Source organism: Pogona vitticeps, chromosome 3 (genome assembly GCF_051106095.1).
Source record: "Pogona vitticeps strain Pit_001003342236 chromosome 3, PviZW2.1, whole genome shotgun sequence".
Taxonomy (NCBI): Eukaryota; Metazoa; Chordata; class Lepidosauria; order Squamata; family Agamidae; genus Pogona; species Pogona vitticeps.
Window position 1 is genome coordinate 58,923,076 of NC_135785.1, and position 21,254 is coordinate 58,944,329.

A 21,254-nucleotide genomic window follows, 5' to 3' on the forward strand; every position below is an offset into this window, starting at 1 on the left:
AGCATCCCCCGATGGGAATGATGCTTGGTTTTGAAGCACTGAAATGTAGCACTCACTTACTCACTTCAACCGTTTTGTTGCCGACGTGGGGGAAGGGAGATTAAAATTCAGCAAAAAGAGGACAAATGATTTGCAATCAATCAGTGAGAAAGCTTTTTCAGACCTGAACAAACACATAATCATCCTGGACAATGAGGGAGTCGGAGTCAATGTATCCTGGAAAAGGTTTGCTTCTTATGGCTTCAGAACAGTTCTGCATCCTGCAAGTGATGTACTGTGCATCTGAAATCACACACACACAAAGAAAATCATCTTTATAATCTGAGATGTACATTTATCTCAGATATGCTTTGCATCCTTCAATAAAAATCATGACCAATATAGCTTGACCGATATAGATTCGAAAAGGTAAGGGACTAATCCCCTTCCTTGTCACTTTTAGCCTACTTCTAACCTCTGGCGCTAAAGAAACTCTACTCTTGGGTAAAGATTGGAGGTATGGGAAACAAGAGAGGAAAGGACTTCTGCCTACCGTTAGGTAGGATAGAAGTCCATTTGTTTGTCTTTGGATGTAGGCCACAGACCTTATGTGTTATTATCTTATGTTCCCTTTTCCCTCCTTCAACCATTTTGGTGAGGGTTAGAAATTTCTTTTTAACAATTAAAGGACAAAGGCAAGTGCTGAATCAGTGGAAGCCGTCACTGGCTGGCTTAGGCCTAACGTTCTTCTCCTCTGCTATAAGATAAAAAAGAGCTACATGCATGGGTGGTTTTGAAGGTGGCCATGTGTTCTTCCTGTGCACATCCAGACCCTAAGTTCTTCAAGGCCATAATACTCCCTTGCCTTAAAGTAGTCCCTTGACTTTTCTCACTTGATGATATGAAAGCAGATAAAGCAACTAGCACTTCTATGGAAATAATTAGCACAATCATTTCCAGTGGCAATAGTCAGGAAGGCAAATATCTTTTTTACCCAAAACCACAGTTACACATACAGTGGTGCCCCGCTTGATGCTTACCCCGCATGACGTCAAAATCGCTTAACGATGACGATCGCTATTACGATCGCAAAATGATGGTTCCAATGGGTTTTTTTTTCGCTTGACGTCTATTAGGAGCCTGTTTTGTGAACCATTTGTTCGCTAAATGACAATTTTTCCGGTTCCACAAAATGGCTTCCCTTCGTAAAATGGCTTCCCTCCTTTCTCAAAATGGCTGCTTTCTGGACCCCTGCTTTGGAAGACAGCATTTTTAACAGCTGATTGACAGTTCTCTATGGGCAATCTTCACTGGACAATGAGGTATTTCCCCACTGGAACACACTGAGCGGTTTTCAATACATTCCAATGGTTTTTCTTTTTTCGCTTGATGACGATTTTGCTTAACAGCGATTTTCCTGGAACGGATTATCGTTGTCAAGTGGGGCACCACTGTATATAGATCAAACATCACTGACAATTCCTGCAGGTTGTGTTCTGACGACAGTGAATATGTTTGCTGGAAGGAAAGAGCAGGCTAAGAGAATGTAAATGGAAACAGAGATTAGGTTTTAAATATTGGCCCAAATCCTACTCATTATGCTTGTTAAGGTAACACTATCAGGGTAACTTTCAGTGGTGAGAGACCATCAGTAAAAAGTTCGGTATAGGCATTTCCAAATGCACACCAGCCACTTAACTCAGTGTGCCTATGCTGACTTTTTAACTCATGGCAATTCACCACTGAAAGCTTTGTCAATGGTTTCACGTTGATGGCTTTAACACCTATGATCTTGGCTGGCACAGATACTTTACAGAATAAGTTCTTTTTCTGTATTATTTTCTTCAATTAAAAATGCACTAATTCCCAATCAACAAAGTAGCATTCTAACCACAAAATTTATTAAACTTTTTTTCTGTACAAAAAATTGTAATAATTCTTCAGCAGAGCTCAGAAGTAATAAGTTGCAAGTAACAAAGTTACCTGAACAAGGCATCTTGTAATGGGCAATGTAAATAATTATCACAAAGTTACTTTTAAAGTGTCATATGTAACAGCAACTTAGGTGTAATGAGTAATGTTTTTCACAGTAATATGTAAGTAATTACACTTAGGTGCTATGATTAATATTGTCGCCTGCATTTTTGAGGATTTTAACAGGTTTTATGCCATTTTCTAATTAATTTTACACAGAAAGGAAGAACTGTTTGTTTTTTTCTTTTAAATTTTTAATAGGTCTAATATCAGATTTCTCCACTAGAGAGTGCCAGATTATTTTGCTGTTTTGTTCCCCTCCATGGGTAATGACAACAGAAGGTGTTAATAAAGCACAGTGCAACAAATTATTTGTGTAGCTGTAACAATAGCAACCTAGCTGCCGGTAAACAACAAGTTCATTTCAATGTGCTGCTTATTAGTGACTCTGCCATGTAAATGCTTGCCTGTGCTCTGAGACAATGATTGTGATGTAGCAATCTTGAGGCTAAACCAGAGACCACTGCAGAACTGGTTGCAGGTAGAGATGGACATAAACTGGTGGTTCAGTGGTTCATGCCAATTTGTTTTTTGGCCTCACAAGTGTTTGGTGCTTTCCATCCTTTCCTCCTTTGGTGGGTGCCCAATCAGAGGCAGCACCCAGACAAGGCAAGCTGGGGCGTTGCCTCTCAGTGGGTGCCTGCTGGAGGAGCAGGAGCTGGGAAGCACCGAGCACCTGCTTGTCTGAAAGACAAACCAGCACAAACTGCTGAGCCAGGGGTTCACACTAGACATAGGGATGAATATAAAAATGGATCAGTTTTTCTGACGAATATAGCCAATTCATCATATATTTGTCAATTAATATTTATAAAATTTTAAATCAGGTCGAATATGGCTTGACGAATATTTTCTCGGTTTTATTTATCGATCCGTTCATATTCGTCTATATTCCTTACCCCTTTTGGGGGCCTCTCTGAGCTTGCTGGTGCCAATTCGAAGCTCTGGCCAATCAGGACAGGGATCCTGGATTGGCATGTCTGGCAGCCAATAGTGCTGATGAAAGGTGTATGTACGTTTACAGATGCTTCATATAAGCTTTTCCCATCTGGCTGTTCCCCACTTCTGTTCCTGCTCTCCAGAGTGAGAACAGTTGCTGCTCACTAGCTTGCTGGTGCTCTTGTGGTTTAGCTTTTGTGGCAGCAAAGCAAAGACTTATATTTTTCTTTTTGAGCATCATTCATCAATCATCATCAACTTTACTGGGAATTTGGGGAGGGATTTCAGGTAGCTTAGGCTACTTCTTTGGGAGGGCTTAATTTTATTTCAAATTCAAATCAATCAAAGAGGCTTGTTTGTGTGTACAGTATAATCCGGTGGTGGTGGTTCATCATGCGACTGTGGAATCTCTTTTCCTTTATATTCAGTTTTCAAAAGTTTATTTTAGGGGAATTTTTTTTTCCTTTCCCCAAATTGGTTGGGGCTTTGTTTAGGTAGGCAGGTCACCTTTTAGTAAAAGAATTACACCACCATCATTCTAAAAATAAAATTTACACACACTCTCTGACCCTCTATTAGTTTCCTTCCTCAGTCTCCATTGCTTTATTTGTTTAGTTGGTTTATTAGGCAGGCAGGAGAAAGTGAAGGTATTTCTTCAGGGGCAATCCAATGGGAAGAAGGTTGTGCAGCTACGTGGGCTAGGTAGCAGCACCATCATCACAACCACCACGTACACAACCACGTCTACAATAACCAGTGCCACTGTCCCTCCTCCGATGGCCTTGCAGGCAGGCATGGAAGGAAAGATTCCAGAGGTGCGAACAGAACTGACGCTCCTTTTCCTAGAGGAGCCTGAGGAGTTACTGGTTGTTTCTGAAGATCCCCAGTCTGATCCGGAACCAGTAATGGCAGGGCAGGCTTCACAGCGCCTCCCCACCCATCCCCAGAGTCATCTGTTCCCTCCTCCCACACAAGCAGCACCCCTGGGACACAGAGTTCTTCCCAGGCCAGCAGTCAGGGGCAGGCAGTGGGTCCTTGTTTGGGCAAACATGGCAGAGGGGCCATGCGGGATCATTTCACGGTGCTCAGCGATGACCCATGGCTGTCCGGAGGGGGTCAGACCCCAGGCATCTGTCCTCCACCGCCCTCCGCCAACATCTGGAGAGGCACCACCCAAGGAACCTGTCTGGGGAAGGCACTTCGTGCACACAGTCTGGGAGAGGGAAAAGAGCAGCTCCAGGGTGGCAGGAGGGAGGCATGAGGAGGCATCCACAGGGGTTTCTGGGGCCAGGAGCATGAGGCAGGCCACTAGTCTTGTCGCTGAGATGATTGCTCTGCCCGGACTTCCACTGTCCATTGTGGAATCCCAAGCCTTCCACTGGTTGCTGCATTTTTTTGCCACCTGGTACAACCTCCCCTCACAGAGAACTCTCAGCTCTAGAGTGCTGCCCTTGCTGTATGACTTTGTGAGGGAGATGGTCCAAGACCATTTTTCACTGCTACAGAGGAGCAAGGTGCACTTCACAGCAGACCTGTGGAGTGGAGGTTAGCACGGCTACCTCTTGCTCACAGCCCACTGGTGGCAGCCAGAGGACTTGAGTAGTGGCAGGGCATCGGTGACAGGGCCGCAAAGGGAGCCCCTTCCCCTGCCCCCAGGCTACAAGTCTGTTCTGCTGCAGGTGTGGCACATGAAATCTCAGGCGACCGGGAGGAACATCGCCAATGAGTTCCTGTCCATGCTGCATGAGTGGGCACCAGAGAGGAAGGTCACCTGTGGCCACATGGTCACAGATGCTGGGTGGAACATGTTAGCAGAAGTGAATGTGGTTAGCTTTGAGGGCATCATATGCATGGCACACAAATTACACCTTGTGGTGCACAATGCCCTTGGCCTGGGCAGCCACGTCAAGCCCTAGTGGGACGTAGGCACCCAGGAGATGCGGGCACTTCTGAAGCAATGCTGCCAACTGGTGGGCCACTTCTCACACAGCCTGAAAGCTGCCCACCGGCTGCGTGAGAGACAGGAGGAGTTGGGTCAGGAGACCCACGTTCTCCTGACAGACCTGCCCACCAGGTGGAACTCCACCTACACCATGGTATCCCGCCTGGTGGAGCAGAAGGCTGTTTTAGAGGACATCATGTCCTCCCTGCCCATTCTGCCCAGGGGGAGAGAGGTGGGCATCAGTGCCACAGATTGGCTGGCCCTCTCCCAGATGGTGGAGGTGCTCAAGCCCTTCCTGGAAACCACAGACATCTTGTGTCTTTATACGGCAAGCCTGGGGCAGGTCATCCCCCTGATTCATGCCCTCGATCAGTCCCTGGAGACTGCTGTGGCAACAGGATTCTCCCTCCTTCCACTGACCAGGGCTTTGGTGAAGAGGTTGCAGGCAGGCATGCAGAAGCAACTCCATCCTGTCTACAGCGACACAGCTTACTGCATGGCCTGCCTGTGTGATCCACGCACCTCAGACCTCAAGGAGTGGAGGACGGAGCTCTCCACTGAAGTCTGCAGGGTGTTGGGGGCACAACACTTGTGTGGGGGGCTGAGAACGTCAGGCCATGAGGGGCAGGGTGGTTTGTCTGAACTACAGGGAAGGACTTCACCTGGTGTAGGCTTCATTTACCACTACCATTACTGGAGCTCTGTGGTGACCTTGGCACTTGTCTCAGAGGAAAGACCCAGCTGAGGAGGATTTGGCAGAGATAATGGTGTGGGAATATCTGGCTGAGCCCCCTCAGCCCCACCAATCATCTCAAACTAATCATATGGCTGGAGTTGTCTAATGTGACCATGGACCTCCTTTCCATGCCTCCCACCAGTGTCCAGAGCGAGTGCATGTTTTCCATCTCAGAGACATACTCTGACCACGTATCTGGGTGGTCTCAGCAGCTAAGTTGCAATACCCAGCTTTCCAGTTCTAAACGAGCATCTCTGTTTGTTTGAAGGTTGTCAGCAAGTCTAGTTAGACATTGGTGGTGAGTGACAGATGAGTCTCCTAGGTCTGTCTCAGACCCAAGCAAAGCCTGTCCGGGTGTCACCCCATCACCCGGCTTCAGATTGCAGAGCTGTTCTGTTTCTGACAGCCCTGTGGCCCCATGGATTAACCGCTGTTAGTAGCACCGACTCCGTCCATCTGATGGTGCTGATGGAAGTTGCAAGCAACCTCAGTTGCCTCCTGGGGTCAAAAACCTTTCCTTTGTTCTGCAGCCTTTTGCCTCAGTGCCTCGATGGGGCAAGACATGCCACTTTGCTGCTGCCAACTACCTCAGTGCCCAATGGGGCCAAAAGAGCCTATTTTCCTGCTGTCAACTACCTCAGTGCCTGACAGAGACAAAAAGTGTGCTGTGCTGCCAGATGCCTCCAGTTCTCCCGAGGGCAAACTCTACTTCAGTGGCAAATGTAATGTTGCGCTGAGCTGAAGACAAACTCAATGCCTCATGCATGCCTCTGCCAAAGGGACCTCTCATTCTTCTGGGGCTAAATATAACTCCCTCAATGCCATGGGCTTCTGTGCCGTGTGGTAAACTCTCCTGGGGGGAACCAGTTTATGGGTGAATGGCAGGCTTGTTGGGGAAAGACACAGGACGCTCCATTGTGATTCTGGATTCTTTAAGTACCTGGGGAGAGCTTTCTTGGGGGTCCTTTTTGTGACTATATAACTCGGGGGTCCATGATCCAATGTTCACCAATCTTTCAGGATTTGTAGGAAAGCATCTGAGGAAGCTTCCCTGCAAATTTGGTGTCTCTAGGTTGTCGAGGGGCAGTGTGATAGTAGTTAAAATGCAGACGAATCAACCAATTGATCCATCAGTACGTCGAAAAATATTCATATATTTGTATTTGTTGATCCATTAACCTTGATGAATAATGGATCAATTGATTTGTCCCCATCACTAGTTCATGCTCATCTCTAGCTGCACCTTTCTAATTTAGAAAATAAAGATATTAACAGCTCAAACAGCCTGTTCCTCATAGCCATTTCCAGGAGGATGCCTCTGCTCCAAATCATGGGTAGAAGTCTCTGAGAGAGTTAATACTAACGGATTTTTACCTCTGTAGAGGGATGGTGGTGCATGACAAGCAAGAAACAATTTTGGCTTGTAAACAGTTCCAGAGGAGTAACTGTCCCACAGAAAGGAGAGAAAAAATTGTCAGGTCCATATATGGAAAGCTTCCCTGTGGTGGTGGTGGTGGTGCTATTATGGATTGTCAAATTGCTTCTGACTTAGGGGGATGCTGCTCAGGTTTATCTGCCTTTAGTGCTTGGGGGGGATAATAGTAGTTTTGAATGCAAGCAAACAAAACAAAAATGAAGCACTTTTCCCATTTGCAAATGCTGTCTCTGTTGATTTAGAAGAAGAGAGCTGAGATAGGCTGAAGATTGCAGGGTGCTGATGAGTAAGAGGAAAGTAGGGAAAGATGTATAAATATTGTGGACATTTTCATAGCTCTTTACACAATAATTATTTCTTCTTGAAGGGGTTCCTCAGAGAAGCAGTTACTCTCTCGGTATTCACTCCATGAGGAATCTTTATTTACCCAGTTGTACAGGAAGCACCTCATCACTTACACTTAATTCATGTCAATTAATATATTCCACTGTGGAGTTCTGGAATTAATTTCATTCCCTCTCTAGCACAGATGTTCCACCTCCCATCAATAATTGGGATGCTATGCTTCTCATTTCCAGCACTCACATCTCCAACAACAGCTGCTGTTTTGATTGTTGCGGTAACACTGAAAATGTTGTTCGGCTCTGAACAAGAAAAGGAGAGGGAGAATCACCACACAGCACTGCTCAGTGTGGTCTGTATGGCTTAGCTGAGGACAATTCATTTGTTTCTTGCTTTTATACCAAAAGCTAGGATAAAATTTTTCATTAGACACATACTTAAACATAGGCTACATATGTGAGCAAAATTAACATTTGAGTCATGTATTCAATGATGCAAAATTTTAATGGCCAGCAGCTTAGTCCAGCATGAGATTTGGTGCCAGTAATACTTTCTCCTGCCTAAAGGGTAGAGTAGTTGGAGGAAAACTCATACATTTACAGTTAAGCAGTGTAGGTCAACACCACCATCCCGAGTCTGTAGTTTTGCTTTTTATGATGAGGAAAGACTACAAGTATTTTACTTGTAAGGTGACTTGTAGCATGCTAGAATGCCCTGCTCTTTGGGATCATCCTACAAACAAGGACAGAGGCTTTTGAGCAGAAGTTACATTGGAAGGATGCTTGGTCCAATCCCTACCAAAATGCAACTCATTCTTTGTTTCTTCATTCTCCAGTTCATGGTATGTTGGATTACCTTGTTCATCATACACATGGAAATGTGGCCTAATTTGCCATCTGCCACTAGTCAATGAAATTTCTCCACAGGCTACATGTTAATTGGTTTGGAACTGCTTATGCATTACTTTGCATGTGTTATACTGACAATGCAGACAATTAGTGTGGGTACAACCACACTGTACCCATGCTTTTCTCAGGCTGTACCCCACCCACCTTGCTTCTTGAAAAACAGCTTTCCCTGGTGGGACCAAACAGAAATTTTTCGGTTCTCATTCTAAAATCAGGAAATATGCTTTTTGATTCATTCTCCATTATTCCATTGATTATGTCAAGTAATGACTTAATTTTGTGTAAGGTTCTGTAAATAGGTCACTACTGCCATGTTCAGATGCATTTCGAAGAACAGTGTGACCCTCACCATCCCCACCAAACAATGAGGAGGTCAAGGGGTCTCCTCAACCATAGGCTCCATGGATTCCTGATGCACAGATGGGTTCTAACTCAGTTTTATTCAGGCATGGAAGTGGGGTACAGTTTCAGATCATGGGTCTTGATCCCACCATAGCCTTCCTATGCAGACTTAGTTCCTCCCACTGCGTAGTGTTGGTATCTGTATCTGAGTCACAGTCACTAGCTTCTCACTGTCCACAGGTCAGAGCTGGGGCTGAGTTTTAAGTACTGGTCCCAGCAGCCTGATACCCTTCAATGAAAGTCAATATTGCTGGGTTCATGACAGTCTGTTGTTAGTTTTAATAAAAAAATATGAGCCTTCACATCATCACTAAAAGCAGCGAGGCTGGTAACAGATTGTAATTTTAGGGGGTATCTAGTTCACGGGTGTGTGTGTGGCAGAATGCCCAAGTAACGCCTGTCCATCATCTGGAACTCTAGGGCAGGAGCCTATGGCAGGACAGGAGGGGCGGAGTCAAGAGAACAGTTGGAGACTGAGGGGAGTTAGAGAGGAGGTTTTGAAGGGTCAAGACAGAGAGTGGAAAGTTGGTGTGTGTTAGAGAATAGATAAGAGATAAAAGTAATAGAAAATAGACAGTCATAAGATATTGTTACGGAGGGCAGGAGTGTAGGTGGGAAAGTCCTGTCCAGCATGCACATCAAGTAAAACTCTGCAAGTGCTCTTAACAGGGTCTTCCCTGAACAGTTTAAAACCCAGACAGGCAATCTATTAGAAGGCTCTAAACTGTGGCTTTAAAGACCAAAACTGATATTGTGTCTGGGAAGACATTAGCAACCCGTGATATTCGGGATGATAGTCACATGACCATTATACCAGTTCACAGTCTAGTTGCCATATACTGCACCAGCTGGAGATCCTAGACCCTCTTCAAGGGCACACAAAATGCACTGCAGTAATCAAGGCACTATATAATGAAAGCATGGATGATTATTGCTAAGCTGGAATGATCCAGAAAAGATAATTGCTGTTGCACTAAGTGGAGTTGTAAAACACACTCCTTGCTACCACTTTAAAATCCGAAGACAGCTCAGAATTAAGGTACATTTCTAGACTACGAATTTGACCTCTTAGAGAGGCACAGTTCCTTCCAAAAAAGATTGAATCCCAACCTCTGAGCCTCATTTTCTACTGCCAGCAAATGCAACTTGTCATGATGTAATTTCAGCTTGTTCAACTACACCCAGCCCATTGTCAAGTTCAGGTGTCATTCGAGGACAAGGTTAGGGGGTCATCAGAATATTGCTGGTACCTTACTCCAAAACTTTGAATGACCTTTCCCAGCAGCCTCATGTAAATCAAATAATGTTCTCCCACCATACCCTGACAGGGAGGATTAGAATCCTGCAATGTGGTTTCTGTCCCCTATAGTTATAACAGACAAGCAATCCAGCAGTATACCATAGCCCTGAAGGCCATAAAAAGGTCTAGAAGAACTAACAAGATAGCATTCCCCTTATCCAGACCCTAACATAGGTCATTGACCATGGTGACCAAAGCAATAGCAGTTCCATATATATATCTTCATCTCACAGCTGGAGCACTAAGACTCTATCTGGTAAACCTCAAAAAAAATCTGGATCTGTTTCACCTGAAAGAGATAAAACCCTGCCATTTTTTCCCTGAAACTATTTTCCCATTTGGTTTTTAAGCATGATGCAAACTCACAGTGATACACAAGGGATGGAAAACCAGGCAAATGGAAATGGGAGATAAACTTCATATGAGTGCTGTTCAATTGAAAAAGCAGGAACTGACACCACTCACTCACTCGTCGTTTCATTTATTTAAAGTAGGTTTGGGACAACAATATAGATTATTAAATATAAATATACATTCTAATTTTTTAGCTTCGTAATGTACGGTTGAGCAAAATTCCCTAGGGAATATTGCAAAAAAATATTAGTGTTTGCATTATACATCACAACAATTCTAACTACACGTTATTTTAAAAGATAATGGCACAGAACTGAGTTATATAGTTTATCCAGTTTGTTTAAAAATTAAATTAGTTAAACTTAAACAGTGTATACCTAATGGTGCCCTTCTGTTATTGCTAGCAATCACCACCCAGAATGATTTTATCGAAACAGAATTTACCAAAGGGGGGGGGGAATCCTCCAAACAGAATACCAGTCATTTTTGTCACCAGCTAGTGTAGCTCTATGTACGCATCTGTAAAGCTTAGATTTCTCTGTTTAGTACTATCTTTTGGATATACAATGATGGGGCAGAGGGAAGGCATTTCTACAGAAATTAGACACCAAGACCTCCTGCAAATATGAGTAAAGGCTGAGTCTCTGCATGTTTACTCTGAAATAGTTTTTTGTTGAGTACAGTGGTACGTACTCCATAGTAATGTGTGTAGGGCTGTGCCTTGGCTTGAGAAGGCATGATAAATCATTTTAGCAGCAGAATATCTTCTTGTAATCCTTATATTTTAGGAAGTAATGTCTCAGCGAAGGGGAAATGTTATCAGTTCAAAACATCACATTCTTCCACTTCACACAGCTCACTCAAATTTGTGAGCTTGTGTGAAATAAAAGCAAAAGGCTTCAGATTTAACACCCTTCCACAACAACTACAGAAAGATTTGATGAAATGAGCAAATTTCCTTCAAGAAGGAGGCATTTTATGTTTGTTAGTTGTACTTGTTTTATGCTTTTCTTTAGCAGAAGTTACATGGCTTACAAATCTTCTGTTTATGTGGGGGGAAGGAATCCCTTTAGTTCCACAGTATCATTTGGGAAAGCTACCTCCTTGGTACTGATTTTAGAAGAAACCCAGAGAGAACTATTCAGTTGCTAGTATAGCTCTTCAACAGCACCCTATATCTGAATGAATTTTGCATAACTTAGTATTTACTCATGTGATACAATTATGATAAAGTAGCAAAAGAACTTACGCCCGTCCACTGTCTTCGTCTCCAAGTGGACAATGTCTGGCTCTTTACTAGTACCCATTCTTGACCTAAAGAAAGAGAAACAAAAGCTGCAGTACTGTCAAAAAGAAATGTAACAATTAAGTACAACCCTATATGGGTCTACTCACTGGCATTCTATATCATGTATTATACAACACAGCTTGAAAAGATAGTCATTAGCACTCTAACGGAGATGTTTTAATCCTTCCAGCCCTCTTCAAGATGAAGTGCAGAAAGATACTTTCATGGCTTCTTACTAAAATAATCTTTAAGTCTGGATGCAGTCCATCACCTGAAATTCAACAGCACAGTTCTTATTAAAAGCAATTTAAGTAAAGTGTATTAATCAAGATAAAATGAAGAAGTATGTTTACCAGACTAAGTTAAATTACTGTAAGGTGTGTTTGATGGGGACACAGGAGAGGGTCTTCTCTGTTGCTCCTCCCAAACTTTGGAACTCCCTCCGACAGGAAGCAAGGCTAGCCCTTTCCTTACTGCCCTTCCACAAGCAGGTGAAGACCTTTCTCTTCAGGCAGGCTTTCCCTTAATGACTGTGTCTTAATGCTTTGAATGTGTTTTTGGTGTTGCTTTGTTTATGGTCTTTTAGTGTGGTATCTGCTTGATCCTTTTTAGTATTTGTATACATACAGTTTTCAGTTTTCAACATTGTATTTTACTGATATACGTAAGTTGTCTTGGCCCCTTCTTAAGGGGAAAAGTGTTTTTTAAAAAATTAAATAAATAAATATGTCTGTATGATATATGCTGTCAAGTTGCTTCTCTCTTAAGGCAGGCTTAATAGAGTTTTTGAAGTATCTACAAAGTTCAAAGAATGGTTCACTTCTGCCACCAGCTTCTATAACCAAGCAGGAGTTTGAACCCAGGTTTCTTGAGTCCTAGTCCAACAGATAACTAGATGGGATGAGAGGGGGGTGCTTAGTTTATTTGCATATCTTACATCGTTAATGAAAAGTATTTTATCATTCATTTTATAAAACATAAAGCATCTTTTCCCATTAATTTCCAGGCAGGTTATTGCTTCAACTACTAAATGAATAAGGTGGCTTATCTGCTCTTAGAATTTAGAGCAGCACAGTATAATATACTTAACACGAAATGGCATAAAATGCTTAGTTAAATACATTTCAGCGGAATCTTACACATCTCCTTAAGCAGTTTTTTTTCTAGGACAATCTTTGTAGCTACAAGCATAATGTGACATATTTATGGTTAAGCTCTAAATGGTGGAACTGAAAAACTCCATCAATCCAAGGCATCTTTGCAGCTCTAAAACACTCACATATGTAGGAATAAGCTTCTAACCTTGAAACGCTTGTAGAAGTGCAAGACACCCCCATGCAATTCTTGCCCTAACAGCTAGCAGTGTGTTTATAACAACACAGCTATTGTAGTATTGAAATTTAGCCTTCCACTCCTATAAAAGCTTCCTTGGTGATATCACTCAGTTCTAGACATTCTGAATGGTTCTGTTTCCAAGTTCCTGTAGAACAGCACTTCCCAGCCTTGGGTAACCCAAGTGTTCTTGGACTGCAACTCCCAGAAACCCTGGCCAGTACAGCTGGTGGTGAAGGCTTCTGGGAATTGCAATCCAAGAACACATGGGTTACCCAAGGCTGGAAACTTCTGCTATAGATTGTTACTGGACTTGTGTAATAAAACCTTGTTTTAGGAATGAGGACACATATTTCTAATTGTGATCCTTTTTTTTCTTTTTCACAAGTAAGAAGAAAAGATTTCAAGTATCATTATGAATTAAATTTTTGAATTAAAACTTGGATATAAAATAGATAAGAATGTGGAGCATTTGAAGTGCATCTGCTTGCTTTACTGTTTAATGGAGAGATCATAGGAATCATTTTTGCACAAACATCAGTACATATAAATTGTTAAAGAAAAAAAAAAGATAATGCCTTCAATTTCTTAACTTTGTTCAGTCAAATCTCTGGAAGGCCCTAACTTATCAGTAGTATTTTATGCTAAAGAACAAATGCTGATAATAATTTCATTCCAGACTGAAGTGAACACAAAATGATTAATGTAGATAGTGGTCTAACAAAATGTATGCATTCGCTGGGACTAAAAACCCTGGAGCATCTGAACAACTCACCTATTCTCATTGCTCCACCTAGAATGCTGTTTTGTTTTGTTTGTTTGTTTGTTTGTTTGCTGTGAAAATAACTGTTTCCAAAAGAAAAGTTATTTATCTAGCTTATATGAGAACATGTCCAGAATAATGATTCAATACCACTAGCCTACAATGAACCAAAGCTGTATTTCCTTTGCTAAAGATGCTAATGCAATATCATAGCTCTGATTCTTCTACCACACTTTTCCAGAACATACACACTCCTATCATTCTCAACCTATTTTCCATACTTGAGAAATAGACTCTTAAGAAACAGTGGGTGATCACAGAACTTATTCTAATGACTGGCAAATCTCTCTGCAGTCCCTTGATCTATACCTACAGGAAGATAGGCTGCTGTTACATATACATAATCCTAGCTGGAAGCCTCATGGAAAGGGATTAAAGAGCAGTACTGCAATCAAAACTCTGCTCACAACCTGAATTTGATTCCCAACAGGCTCAGGTAGCTGGTTCAAGGTTGACTCGAGTAGTAGGATAGTGGTAGCTTTATTCAATCTCAATTTTGACAGGTGCCACGCCCCCTTTTGGGACCCTGGACCGGAAGGGGAGGGACTTCCGGCGCCTAGGCTGGACCCAGGCCCCTTCCGGCGGAAGGGGTGGTCCGAACGGTGACGTCAGGGGTTGTGGGGGTCCCCATGGGCCTATAGGGGTCTTTCCCTAGAGTCCGGGGTCCCCCGTGACCCTAGGGGTGCCTGAGGATTGGACCCCGAGGGGTTGTGCCACCCCACGACCCCGTAGGCCAATGGGGAGCGGTTGGAGGTCCTTGGCTAGAAAAGGGGTGGTCGTAGACCATGTCTCGGCTTGCCCCAGCCCCCTGCGTGACGTCAGGGGTTGTGGGGGTCCCCGTGGGCCTATAGGGGTCTTTTCCTAGAGTCTGTGGTCCCCCGTGACCCTAGGGTGGCCTGAGGATTGGTCCCCGAGGGGTTGTGCCACCCCCTCGGCCCTGTAGGCCAATGGGGCGCAGTTCAAGGGGTTTGGCTAGAAAGGGGATGGCCGTAGGGCATGCCTCAGCATGCCTTTAGGCCGCTGGGGGCTGAAATTCACACCAGGGATTTTGGGGGCCCTTCTCACATGCTGTAACAGTAAATTAAATAATTAGACCTTCTAAATGGGAGACAATTTTAAAGCCATAGATAAAAAACAAGAACAACAACAAACCTCTTCTCTTACGAATGATTTTGTGGATCTTCTGATATACTGTAACAATAAATAGTAAGACCTTCTAAATGGGAGACAATTTTAAAGCCATAGATAAAAAACAACAACAACAACAAACCTCTTCTCTCATGAATGATTTTGGGTCCCTTCTCATATGCTGTAACAGTAAATTAAATAATTAGACCTTCTAAATAGGAGACAACTTTAAAGCCATGGTTAGAAAACAACAAGAACAAGCCTCTTCTGTTATGAATGATTTTGGGGACCTTCTAATATAGTGTAACAATAAATTAAATAATTAGACCTTCTAAATAGGAGACAATTTTAAAGCAATGGTTAAAACAAACAAACATTTTCTGTTACGATATAGCTGTTTAAAACTTTTTCACGATTTCTACTCTTATGTTATATAGAAACTAGGATTTCTCATTGCAGCAACTCAAATTTACCCCAAGGGCTTCCCTTGAGAATGTGCAGTAACAAAGGTTGCAACTTAAAGACCTGTTTGTAATTTCCAGAAGGTTGGGCGAGGCTGAAGGGGGTTTGGCTAGAAAAGGGGTGGCCCTAGGGCATGTCTCGGCAAGCCCTTAGGCCGCCTGGGGCTGAAATTCCACAGCGGGGATTTCAGGGACCTTCTGTGCATGCTCACAGCAGAGACCGGGACACTTGCACCCACCCCAAGGTTGCTACCAGGGGCTTGTGGGGTTTTTCATGCCCCCTGTGCCCCCTCCAAGTCTCAGAGAGAGCTTGCCTGAAGACCCAGAAAATCTAAGAATAAAATGCAGATCTGCAGAAGCCCTATTCCTATTTACCACAAAGCCAAAGCAGACAAAAGTGCAAGAAAGTCAGCCTGCACCCTGATGGGTGTGTGTGTGATGAGGAGGATCTTTATTTTATTTATTTATTTGATTTATACCCTGCCCATCTGGTCTAAAAGACCACAATACAAAAAACACACACAAACAGAATACAACAATAGAATAGAAAATACATAAGGAGAGAATAAACAGAAAAGTCAGATATTAACTGGAGGGAAGGCCTGAATGTATAGCCATGTTTTTAATTGACTTTTAAAAGTGCCCAAAGTGGGGACCGCAAGGATCTCAGGATGGAGATTGTTCCAGAGGCGAGGAGTCACCACCAAGAAGGCCCGGTTTCGTGTCCTTTCCTTCCGGGCCTCCCTCGGCGTTAGGCAGCTCAACCTCACCTCCTGGCTCGTGCAGGTAGATCCACCATATTTATGTGTGGCTGCTGTTGTACCTGGTCATAATAAATGAAATAAATATACCTTCTAGTACCACTATCAAAAGCATCAGTGTTTCTAGAGTGTGTTAAGTTGTATTTCCACAATGGGTGCTCAAAGATATTGAAGATTTACCAAGTAATATTTCTACATTGTCACCTTAACCAATTTCCAACCTCTCTGGCTCCTTCTTCAAATTACAAAAATAAACCCCACTTAGCAGTACACATTTATAAAAAGTTAAAACAATTATTTATTACAAAGATTCAGCGCAGTTTAGCTGTGAGGTGAAAAAATAAGTCATTTCTGTTTCCCAATGAAAAGCAGTGGACAGCAGTATCACTGAGATTTCAGACGCTTGAACATAAATTTAGTAAGTAGGCATGAAATAGTAAGGAGCAATAAGTAGAACAGTACAAAATCCCCACATTTTTTAGTAAAATGACTTTAATACTCTCCAAAGTAAAAATGTTTTCCACATGTTTAGACCCAAGGAGGATTCCTAGAATCTCTCTCTCTCCCTGTGTGTGTGTTAAAGCCCCTTTTGATTTTCCAGGCATCCTTCATAGAGCTTTGAGCCATAGCCTTCTCAACATCTTTCACAAACAGAATCGTGAAGTTAAGAAAGTCAAAGTGACCATCCGCCCTCAAATGCCTAGAGACTTTTGAAATAAGCTTGCAACTTAAAAGACCATGTGCCACCAATCTTCAACATCTCCGGCTCCTTCTGCAAAATACAAAAAAACACCCACTATGAAGTGTACATTTTAAAAAAAGTTAAAACAATTATTTATTGCAAGGAATCAGCACAGTCTGGCTGTTAGGTGAAATTTCACTAAGATTTCAGACGCTTGAATTCACATCACAATCAGGGCAGCTCAGGACCAAATAGGTCCAAAGCCGAACTGTCAAAAGGGTGCTCCAGAGAGAGCTGCGAGGGAGTGCTAATAGTTTATGAATTAAACTCAGTTTCAATACTCAAAATCCTCAGTGCTGAAAAAAGTGTTAAGAAATTCTAAAGTGTTGAGCTTGCTGAGCCTGTCCAGCCGTTAGTACACTTTCCTGCAACACAGAAAGGGAAAAGAAGGGTTTATTTCTTTGCACATCTAGTATAAGTGAAACTCTAACCATGGCACATGTAAAGCAAAAGGCTACATCGTTGTTTTTTTTTTTTTTTTTTTTGTCTGAATGCAATCAGAGGGTTAGAGCAGGTCAATATACAGCTATGGTTCTCAACCTTAGTATTGGTACACCACAAGGAGATGTGCTGAGGCCTCTACACCATGCCCGATATACATAGGTTTGTATTTCTGTTTTTAACAGCCATACCAGTGTGAATTTCACAGAGGATACCACAGTAGGGTGCCTCATACTGGAGGAACTGTACAGGGCCGGTTGTCTTTCAAAAGCACAAAATACTCTAAAGGGCACCTCCCCTCCTGGACATTCTTTGTTTGAACGACGGTCATCAGGAAGACGATATAAATCTATTAAAACAAGGACAAACTGATTTAAAAACCATGCATAATGGGAACTTGAGTGTCTTGTTATGCCCAACCTGTAACAAGGTTCCTAATAATTTAGAAGGGATGGTTTCCAGGGAGGCCGGCATGCAGAGGGGTAATCTCCCTAAGAGCTGTCCCACCTCTCTTCTTTTCTCTAAATATTATCATTTAGGAAAAATTGCAGGCTGGGGCAATGAACCTAAATCTCACCCTCCCTGAAACATCAACCATGTAGTGCCCAAGGCACACAGCCCTTCTCCCCTACATCCTGTTCTGTGCCATTATTAGCACTTTTCTACCACAAGCAACAAAGAGATGTTTATAGTTCTGTTTGTTTTAAGTCATGGTTTCTACAGTTTCATCCTGAAAAGAGGTTTGAGACATTTGAACCCACATCAGAATCAGGTCAGCTCAGGACCAAATAGGTACAAAACCGACCTGTCAAAAGGGTGCTCCAGAGAGAGAGCTGCGAGGGAGTGCTAATAGTTTATGAATGAAACTCAGTTTCAATATTCAAACCCCTCAGTGCTGGAAAAAATGTTATGAAATTCTAAAGTGTTGAGCTTGCTGAGCCTGCCCAGCATAGTTAGTCCACTTTCCTGCAACACAAAAAGGGAAAAGAGGGGTTTATTTCCATTTTTTTCTCATCACAGTCAAAAGGTCTATCTAATAGCAGCAGCAACTTTGAATTTCCTGTTTGGGGATACAGATCCCAGAGACCCCAAACCAGCGTGGCTGTTGTTCTGTGAGATGTAGTCTAAATTCTGAATTAATATAAATAATAGTCACAAATACCTAAAAACTTCAGCAGCAATTTATGTTGGAGTTATTTTAGCCTCATATGCAGCCTTTAGTAGATATGATGGGAGATACCTTTCTGGGGGTGAGGTGACTATCAGTAACCAAATATTCCTGACCATGTCTCCAATATCAAAGAGGACATCTCTTTATGACCAAACGTTCCTGCCCTGTCTCCAATGGCATCTCTTTGTTTAAGTGACTTTCCCCCTCTTTTTAGTCATTTTTGAAATTGTAAATAGTCTGTTGAGGCCCTGTTGTTCAAAGCAGGCTTGTTTTTAGTTTTCTGATAGCTGTTCAACTGTAAGTAAATTAAATCTTTTTATTTTGTCTCCTGCTAATGTTTCAATGTGGGTTACTGCAGTGGGGGTTACTGAGCCTGTAGGGGCCAGCTGATGAGCAAAAGGGGGGGGGGTGTACTAACCTTGGGGGAACTTGAAGCTATTCAGTTTTGTCAAACCTTACAATTAACCTGAGCAGATAGAGTAATTTAACCAAAAAAACATTGAAGCTGCAAAATACAAAACAAGACCAAATTGATTTAAAACATTGCATAATGTGAACTGAGTGCTTTTGCAGCCTGTGGTAATGCACCTGAAATTCTCCATCCCTGAAAATATCTACAGTGCAGTTATAGTGTGCCCTGAGACCTGTTTGCTAACCTGAATATTCAGTTATATAGCAGTCACAGCAAGGAAACTTCATTTTCATGACATACAATACTTTTACATAACTAAATGTATTAACTAATTGTATCATAGTTAACTTACTCAACAAATGTCTGCTAGACATAACCTGTCTTAACTAATGTGGGTTTTAAGTCTCAAAGGACAAGCTTCTCCCGCTTCTGAGATTATACATATTAGTTTGCTTTGTTTGGCTATTGGTCTTCAGAATTTAAGCATGCAGCTCCTTGGAAGGCTAGTTTCACAAAGTGTGTAGGACTGTTTTAATTCTTGAACAGAATGGCATCTTTTCTGTGCAGGCCTCTCCAGGAAGTTAGAATTCAAGTTAACTTTTTAAAAAAGTTGAACTAATGTCACCAGGAAGACGATATAGAACTATTAAAACAAGGCCAGAAATTCCCTGGGAGTGTGACAGCAATGATAAACCATCTCCTTGAACATTTCTCATATTATTAGGGTTGCCACATTTCAGAAGCATCAATTTTTCGGGGGTCAGCATTCTTTATGGTCCAGCTCTCACTTCCATACATCGCTACAGGAAAAACCATATTTTTGACTATGTGGCCCTTTGTTGGCAAGGTGATATCTCTACTTTTTAAGATGCTTATTTGCATTTTCCCACATTCATGGGGATTTTGTTCTGTTTTAAAGGTGTTTGGGAAATGCCTAGACAGTGTCTGGATTCAGGAATGGTGTGGATTGGGGCATTTTCTAAAGAACACAGGACAGGTTGGCCCCAATCTGTATAATCCCTTTATTTGTGTACAGCGGGGGTTGGAGGCTTCTACACAACATAACTCAAAGATAAAATAACACAGAAATCATTCAAACAGGTATTACAGCTATTCTTAATAATCTCTTATTTCTTAATGTACATTCTGTTAGACTAGCATCCCTGAAAGGTAATGGAGAATGTTAACACAGGACATGTCCAATAGCTTTAGGAGACAATGCTGTGCTGAAGATCCAGCAGATGAGAAGCAAAAGAGGCTGGCAGATATGATGGCAAAATGTCTGAAAATAGACAGGGTCAAGCACAAAGAGTAGCATGCCTATCCTATACCCCCATCAGACACAATACCTCCAGACAGGACTGTTTTGCACCAGCCCTGAGACTAGGCACCAAGAATTTCTGCCCCACTCATTTTAAAGGGATGCAGAAAATATTAAAACAAACACAAAGCAAAACAAAAACCTTCCACTGTGCAGAATGTTACTTTTAACAGTGGAACTTTTGTGTGTTATTATATTGACAAAAACAATAGAAAAATTTAAAAAAGATAAAAGACAAAAACATTGTGGCATTGTGGCCTCTTAAAGACTCTCTGCTAAAGTTGCAGCATGGCCCTAACAGAACTACAAAAAATATCTTTTGATAGGGGGGGCATTTCTTTCAAAACATTTAAAAAACAATAGGGGGCACAATTAAATAAAGCAAAAAATGTTTCCTCATGTTCATTTGTGTTATCTCAGAGAAACAGACCACCCCTCCCCCACGTGCTCTGTTGGGCCATTTAACCTTCACTATGCCTTTGAAAAGGGAGGGGGACTCTTCCTTTGAAAAAGCAGGGACAGGCATTCTAAAATCTTAACATTCCCCCACCCCCACCCCCACCCCCACCCCCACCCCCCTTCCCAACCATTGCATAATGCTAAAAAACTTATTTTTCCAGTGGCCCAAATAAAATGGCTGCTCTATTTCTTCCCAGCCCCCCCCCCCCCCAATTCAAAAGCACGGATCTTACCTCAGCCTCCAACAGCCATGTGGGGAAAGGAAAGAGATGAACGACCCGGGGTTTTTTAAAACCCACAAGGCCCCTTAGAACAGCCTATCAGCAGGCTCGTATCCATAGGCTGCTCTGCAAATGGGATGTAAATTCTCCCTCCAAGGGCTACCACATAACTAATGTTGTATAATTAATGCAAACCCAGTGAGTTGTTCGCCTGTTCCAATCTACAGTTCAGTTAAGCTGCAAGGCCTGTTACAACATGTTCACTATTCCATTATTGTATAGCTGTCTGAGAAACCTGGGGGGAGGGGGGGTTTGCTGTCTTG

General features: G+C 42.5%; 1 protein-coding gene and 1 long non-coding RNA gene across 2 annotated transcripts in view; both read right to left on the reverse strand.

Moving 5' to 3' along the window:
- The window catches only part of SORCS1 (sortilin related VPS10 domain containing receptor 1), a 545,549-nt gene that overhangs the window by 126,811 nt on the left and 397,484 nt on the right, over window positions 1-21,254 (reverse strand). The window contains exons 6-7 of the mRNA XM_072995575.2: window positions 11,621-11,685; window positions 164-282 (exon numbers count right to left, since the gene is read on the reverse strand). Coding sequence (XP_072851676.2) covers window positions 164-282; window positions 11,621-11,685 — 184 coding nt within the window. The remainder of the gene's footprint in view (window positions 1-163; window positions 283-11,620; window positions 11,686-21,254) is intronic.
- On the reverse strand, window positions 16,971-21,048 carry LOC140705908 (uncharacterized). Its single transcript, XR_012085510.2, has 3 exons — window positions 20,944-21,048; window positions 18,153-18,313; window positions 16,971-17,271 (listed from the first exon to the last, which is right to left on the reverse strand). It is a non-coding gene; the product is annotated as an uncharacterized LOC140705908 (long non-coding RNA).